This window comes from Anopheles coluzzii, chromosome 2 (assembly GCF_943734685.1).
Source record: "Anopheles coluzzii chromosome 2, AcolN3, whole genome shotgun sequence".
NCBI classification, from domain to species: Eukaryota; Metazoa; Arthropoda; class Insecta; order Diptera; family Culicidae; genus Anopheles; species Anopheles coluzzii.
Window position 1 is genome coordinate 37,035,857 of NC_064670.1, and position 7,320 is coordinate 37,043,176.

General features: G+C 44.5%; 1 protein-coding gene across 1 annotated transcript; it reads right to left on the reverse strand.

Annotated features, from left to right (window-relative positions):
- Position 1: 1 nt before the first annotated feature.
- Positions 2-3,596, reverse strand: LOC120950592 (TBC1 domain family member 5). Its single transcript, XM_049605705.1, has 7 exons — positions 2,961-3,596; positions 2,314-2,853; positions 2,190-2,240; positions 1,867-2,124; positions 1,650-1,792; positions 1,074-1,564; positions 2-995 (listed from the first exon to the last, which is right to left on the reverse strand). The coding sequence occupies exons 1-7, from the start codon at positions 3,041-3,043 to the stop codon at positions 381-383; spliced, it is 2,181 nt and encodes a 726-aa protein (XP_049461662.1). The 5' UTR covers positions 3,044-3,596; the 3' UTR covers positions 2-380.
- Between the last annotated feature and the right edge of the window lie 3,724 nt (positions 3,597-7,320).

Sequence of the window (7,320 nt, forward strand, 5' to 3'; positions counted from 1 at the left end):
CTTATATTTCTCAAACTACAGACTTTATTCCATCGGTTAAGATTATTTATATCACATCATTTTGCCGTACATCTTCGCCATCGTTGTAATTGCTGTTCGGTGTTCCTTGTGTCTGTGTGTGTGTGTCGTCAAGATTTCTGGGAACGTGTTCTTGCGCCAAGAAACCCGAAACGGCAACTGCCGTTTACAATTCAGCATCGAATTAAAGCATTTTGCAAAACCCTTTCTTTACTTCCATCCAAAAAACAAGCTTCATTTAACAGTGTTTTGTCCAATAAAAGCGTAATACAAATAAGCTGCATGGAAGCGATGTAACGTATAGTACGGGGTAAAAAAAATGCCTCACCACCACCATAACAGCGCGCGCCCGCTCAGAATCGTCATTCCGACCGTTCCGAGTTGCCGAGCGGATTCGTGCTGGGCAGATCCTTATCATCCACGCGTCGATGCCGGTCGGCGAAATCCTTCGTGAACACGTTCATCTCTACCTCCTTCCGGTTGGCGAGCTTTTTGGTCGCTATTTTGCTGTACCGATCCTCCGGGATTTCGTACTGTGTGATGTTCGGCTGTGAAGCACTGTTTCGTCTACAATCCAGATCATAGTTGTACGAGCGCATGAGGTTCAGGCTGCTGGGTGGCGTTTGCGTGCGCTGTACGTTGCTAGGATGGTGCGGCTGCAACTGCTGTTGCTGTGCCTGCTGATCGCTCAGCACCAATTTCGCCCCGCCCGGCAACGGTTTTCTGGCCTTTTGCGGCTCTTCGTTCGCTTCGGTAGCGGGATCGATCGGTGCCGGTACGCGAAACACGGTATCGTAGCGTGGTTTCAGCAGCGAGCAGATTTCCTCTATCCCTTCGAGCGATTGCTGCAGCTCGCCCGCGGGATTGGTTGGCCGGATGTTACGCCGCAGCACGGCCAAATACTGTAGCAACTTTGCTCGCCCGACCGACATAATGTTGTACGCATTCTGCAGCTCAATCCGCAACAGCTCGGGATCCTGCAAGCGGAGCGGCAAGGGAAAGGTGTGTTAGAAAACGAAGGGAAGGGCAATTTGGGTACGGGTTTAAGAGCGTACATCCTCACGGTAGCCGTCGGTAACCGTCGGGTCACGAACTTCCATTTGGGAGGAGTCCGTGATCGCTTTCTTAGTGGCTTGATGGGCCACCTGGCGCAGCTCGACTGCAGTGGCCTTTCGCATCGAGCCACTGTTTCTCGGCAGTGAGCTGGTTCGCTGTCGATCGTCGATCCCCGTTGCGGCAGCAGCTGCTCGAAGCGGATGATCATCCACCACGACCTGTCCGCGGCGCTGATGAACGGCTGGCAGTGTGGAATACTTCAGTTGCGGCAGCTCGGCCGTTTTCGAACGCGCACCAATCGCACCAGACTGCGGATGCTGGTGGTGAGCTTGGCGTTTCGGCGAGGAAAGGAAAATCATTGCTCCGGCCGGTCGCTCGTACACCTTGGGCGATTTCATGTGCAGCGCGTGACGTATTACGAGCGCGATGTCCACGTTGGTAGGATACCGCATCAGGTACGAAAGGCAGGTTGTATAGTCGCTATAAATTACTGCTTTTGGTAAGGAGAAAGTACAGAATGGCCATTAATTCAACTGTGTTCATGATGAGGATTCAATCTACATCAAGACACTAACACTTATCTCTTATGCGTATCAGCATCGCCACGACGACGTAGTTAATCAGACCGAGATCGTCCCCTTCGCCGAATATTGCGTCCCACAGCAGCAGCAAGTCTTGTAGCGCAAACTCCCGGCCAAACAGTAGACGCAACCATCGGCTAAAGCACAGGGGGGAATGGAGCACAATGTCAGTAAAAAGGCCAGGCGTACATTCCGCGCTACAGTAACTTACATGCCAAAAATGGCCAATGGAATGTCGAGCTTGAGCAGATGGTTGTGCAGATGGAGATCTTCTTTGATGAGAATTTTGTCCTTGATGTAGTTCAGCTGCTCCACTACCTCAACTTCCGGCTTCCGTTTAGTACCGGCCGGACTGGAATTCATCGGGCTGCCCGGGGTTTGCGCAGGGAAGTAACCGGTCGCCGTCGGTACGACATCTGTGATGCGATAGAAGGATTCTATCTGGAACATAATTTTGGCGAATAATGCGCTGCAAGTAATAGAAGGATGGTTAATGTTGTTGGCCTTAATCGGTGTTGGCCCTTCCATGCTTACTAGGAATCCTCTTCCAGATACTGTGGGTCAAGAATTGTCAGCAGATTTTGACTGTAAGTAAAAGAAGATAGATCGTGTGACGGTAAAAACCCCTCATAAGTAATGCTTTGCATAAAAACCATACTCAATGTCCGGATGCAGTTCCTGTATGTGTGCCAAGGCTTGCTGATCGCTGTGAATGACAAATATTAACGGTGCCAGTATCTCATGCATTCCCTGCCGGTAGCACATGGCCGGAAACTGGCGTGCGTAGCAGAACAGAATGTTGGTCATCAGCTCCTGTATCGCCGGTTTGCGAAAAAAGTCCACCCCGGGAAAGGTGCGCACGACGTCCTGCTTTATCACAGCGCATAGTTCCTGATCACAAAAGTGCTGGTTCCAGAGGCTTTGCTTCGATTGCGACAGTGGATCGTCCCGCACGTCGGTGGTCTGCTGGTGCGGATTCAGCACAAACTGTTCCTTCAGCTGGCGGTAGTGGGCCCGTGCATCGGACCGTTGCCGGGGCCAGGCCTGGTCCGTCCCAGACGGCTCAAGCACGCCGAGAAATATGGCCCAGCATACGCTCCGGAATGGCGAGGCACGTAGTTCACCCCGGACGGCGAGCTGCCTCAATTCCGGCATGTCGGTCTGGTGCGCGATCGTCAAGATGTTCTTCCATTCTAATCTGCAAACAACAAACGCCACGGCACGGTCAGTGCGCACTAAGCAATGATGGTCGGTCCCTTATCAGGGTATACACGATCATGGTTAAATATTGGCTCGATACTTTACTCGTACTTTGCGACACCAGATCTTCCGTGTCCAGCTGTCACCGACGATGGTTCCGCTTCCTGGTGATCGAGGTCAACAACCATCGCTGAAGAAACCGTACTGCTGCTGGTGTGCCTTTCGGAAAGTTCAAACCTATCGCTCGGCCCGATTCGATTGACCGCAGTTTGGGACAGCGTTGTTGTTGTTGTGTTTTTTCGCGATTGGGGTTAATTGCACTTGTGGGACTTACACCTACACCGTGACCGAAGGGTTTCGGCTACGCGCTGCCTTGTATCTAAACGCCAATACAGCATCTAGAGGCAAGCAAGTGGCAATGCAATCGGCTAGAAATGCATTCTTGCCCGCGTCCAAATCAAATGTGACACGTTCTAACGGGAAAAGGGAATGGTTAAAATTATCGGCACCGTAAACACCGCCAGTCCGCTTATCTTTGGGCAACAAATAACAAAGCGCTCAGAGAGGGACGGTAGCCCTCATTATCTCTTTTACGGTCTACTGACGGCAGCAGGCAAGCGAATTTGATTGTTGGGAGCACAATAACACACACCCGAAAGGCCCACTGGAAAGCCAGCAGCGGCGCCGCATCGACGAGCAGCTGTTTTCACAACCAGAGTGACCAGAAATACCGATTTATCTGTATTCCTACCGATTCACAGATGACCACCCTAAAACTACCGATTTTTCATTTCTCCTACCGAAAATCACAGATACTTGATTTTGTACAAAAAAAATGTACATCTTAGTCCTTCTTTGGCTTAGAATTCCAATTTTCAGATCGACACTTCAGAAAAATCTTCATTTGTATAACCGCTGAACCAAATCTAATCCATATCCTAGATAAAGGATGCATTTTCTCGTGAGGCTGCGCTCTGGCACCAATCGAACACGACAACCGACTCGAACAAACCCATATAATCATATGGAGGTGCACTGTCAGACACAAACAAACAAACAAGACAAACATGTCAAATCCCATACATTTTTCATGTTCGATGTCGTGTTCGATTGGTGCTAGAGCGCCAGGTGAGATGGAACTTTCATTTTACCGTCCAAATAGACATACAGCGACAACGTCGCGCGCGACAAAAAGTAGCTCAATTTTGCAAACAGAGCTACTCGTCGCGCGCGACAATTTTGCTTCATCCGAAATAATCGAATTATCTAGTTTTTTTTACAAGCCAGATTAATGCCAAACACAAAAAATTAGATTTGAACACATTTTAACCTATTTTTGTGTGTTTTCAAATATAAAACAAGTTGGTTGACTGAGTCAAATGAGCTACTTTGATCTACACAGAGTGAAATTTAGAGCTATTTTTCGTCGCGCTCGACGTTGTCGCTGTATGTCTAACTGAACGGTTATGCATTAGCACTCCCCCCCCCCTGGAGTTTCGAGTTTTAACCTACCGAAAACTACAGATAAAATGAATCCGAAATCCGCCAAGATAATCTGGCCACTCTGTTCACAACAGAATCGGCTTGCGTGCCTACTGTCAAGCAGTACTGACGCAACCTTTCGTTCTGTTGAAAGACTGCACACTCCGGTGAAAAAGCTGTACCATATAGTGCCAATGAAATATTTCACATGAAAAGCGGTTGAGGTGTTTTTGAATTCAAATGGTCGTTGAAGTCTCCTCCAATATTACTAATTCTCTACCAGGTTGGCTGGTTGTTGAGCTTGTGGAGGCTTTGAACATGTTTGTTTTATTCGTCTCTATTTTCTCTACAACAGGAAAATAAACTTATCATCATTGTTTCGTGACATTTGAACTATTGGAATATAATCAGGTTGTAGCGCTAGAAAGCATAATTATGAATCACGTTTTCGAACTTCCTCTAGGCAGGCATCAGAGATGATAAAACAATTATAATCTGATTGTTATGATACGTCAACATTACTCAACACGTAAGAAGTAAAAATAGAAGTCAATAAAGTTTAAATTCTAACGGTTAGTTGCAGCATTCATAAGCTAATAAACTGATATTTTCATACATCTGTCATACTAAGGTCGAACTAAACACAAAATAGGAAGTAATATGATTCCTAAGTTTTTTTTATAATAAAAAGGAAAATAAAAAGAAAAGGAATACATTTAGTATGGCAATAAATGACGTAATTGATAAAAAAATTATACGAAGAATTTTAAAAACTTCGACAAAAAAAGATACGAATAACGAAAACCAATTGACAGTTGGCTAAGAGGTAATATTCACTTAAGCGAATATTATATATACTTCTTCTTTTTCTTATTCTTCTTCTTCTTATTCTGTTAGTTCTTCTACAACAACCATTATCGGTCATGGCCAGCCTGTACTACTAGCGGTGCTAGACTTTCAGTGACGTATCAGTCACTCATAGCAGGATAGTCAGTGCTACGTATATGCGTACAGTCCATTCGGGGCTTGAACCCAAGACGGGTATGTTGTTTAGTCGTGCCAGTTGACGACGTATGTGCTTCAAACAGTTCTTATAACTCCGTTCCATCTTTAGCAGAAGCCCAAAAATCCCATAATATGGTTACAGTTCGTAAACAGAATTGTATTAAATCACATTATCGATTGAGCTAACCGATAGAGTAAACACCGACGAAGAGCAAATACCATAGATGAATACAGGCGGTCCCCGAGATACACGGTACCTCTTATACGCGGATTCGGAGATACGCGGTTTTCTAAATTTGACAATTCTTTGAGCAAATTGTACTGATTTGACACATCAATTGCAAATTGCCAAATAATTTCCGTTTTGATCGAATGTTAAAAACTATTTCAAAAGGTTTAAAACAGTTATATTCAGTCAGAATCATATCAAATAATTCATAAAGTGACTAAAACCGCCCCCTACTTGCAAAATTACACGAAAATTTGTGATATTTTAGCTGGAAATCACGAGATTCGACTTACGCGGAAATTCGAGATACGCGGTATTTTGCGGCCGTTTTCGGTCCCCATTAACCGTGTATCTCGGGGACCGCCTGTAATCCTATTGGGGATTCAAGGTAGCAAATAAATATGTATAATCAAAACTGTTTTTGTATTAGAGTGGATTTTTAGCTAAAGTAGCAGATATGCAAATAATTATATTAATTGATAGGCTATGTATGCGATTTCCAGTTGAGCTGGAAGCCTATTCCTGTTTGTTTCAGCTCATTTTCAGAGCTGAAAAATAAAAGAAAAAGTGTTTCGAAATTGACGATCAAAATAACATTTTATTCAATACTCGATCCACACACAAAGGGTTGAAAGATCAATCAGTAAAAGTGCTGACATAATCTTATTTTCATGTTTGACTTATCCTAAGGTAAAGTGCCATACACTCTACGCGTGCTGCAAATTTCCGTCGTAATATCGCTGTTTATATTCTTCAAGACTCACCAAGCCAAGGCAGGTGGATGTAACGACCATCGGTAGAGGGACAGACCAACAAAAAGAGGCATTTGTGTAATCATTCATCTGGTGGCATGTGATTCTTAACTAAACATTTATGTGTGTGTGTTTTTTTGGTAGCAATTGTTTTTTTTTTTCACAACCCCTATTTACATCCATCATTGCGTACTTCTGAACATTCAGCTAATGAGCGTGAAGTTGGACGGTTTTTAACGCCAAATCGTAAGAAAAGCAAGTTTAGAAGTAACAAAAAATAAGTGATAAATGTATGTTTCCCTCTTTTTTTTGGCTAAGCAGCTTAGAACGTTGAAAGGCACGTGTGTGTGTTGTTATTGTAATAGTAAAACAGTAACGGAAAAAGTTGGTTAACACGTTTTTAAAGAGGGTATTACACATTCATTTGACTGTGACTCACTTTATATGATGCATTATATTACAAAAAAAAAGATTATTTAACTTATGTAGATTAACTAAGTTTTTTCCATTGTAGAATAATTTTATGTTTCTTTTTATGAATATTACCGCTCAAAGAGAAACTATAATGCATAGTCTATCTTTCTGCCAGAAACAAGGTACAAAAAAGGGCCGCTGCAAAATGTGCGATTTCGCACCACATAAACTTAAACTGGTTCTCGTTGTTCTCAGCACAACAATTTGCTGCAGGGTTTCGTCCACTCATCCCCGTGCAATTAAACCGTCCCAAATAATCTCGGCCAATTTGCTGCACTGCACAACTTCAATTTGTCTACTAACTGCCTCTATCGGAAGTCCCGTGATCGGGCATGATGTGGTGGAGGATGTTTTTTTTCTGCTTCCACAGAGCTATAATACCAATCTTGCCCCCCCCCCCCCCCATCCCTCTCAAATGCAGATCCACACACCACTATTGTAGCGTGATGAGAGAGAGAGAGAGAGAGACAGCGTGTGCGTGGGGCCGTCTTAGCAGCGTGTGACAATCTAACTCAGCAACCGC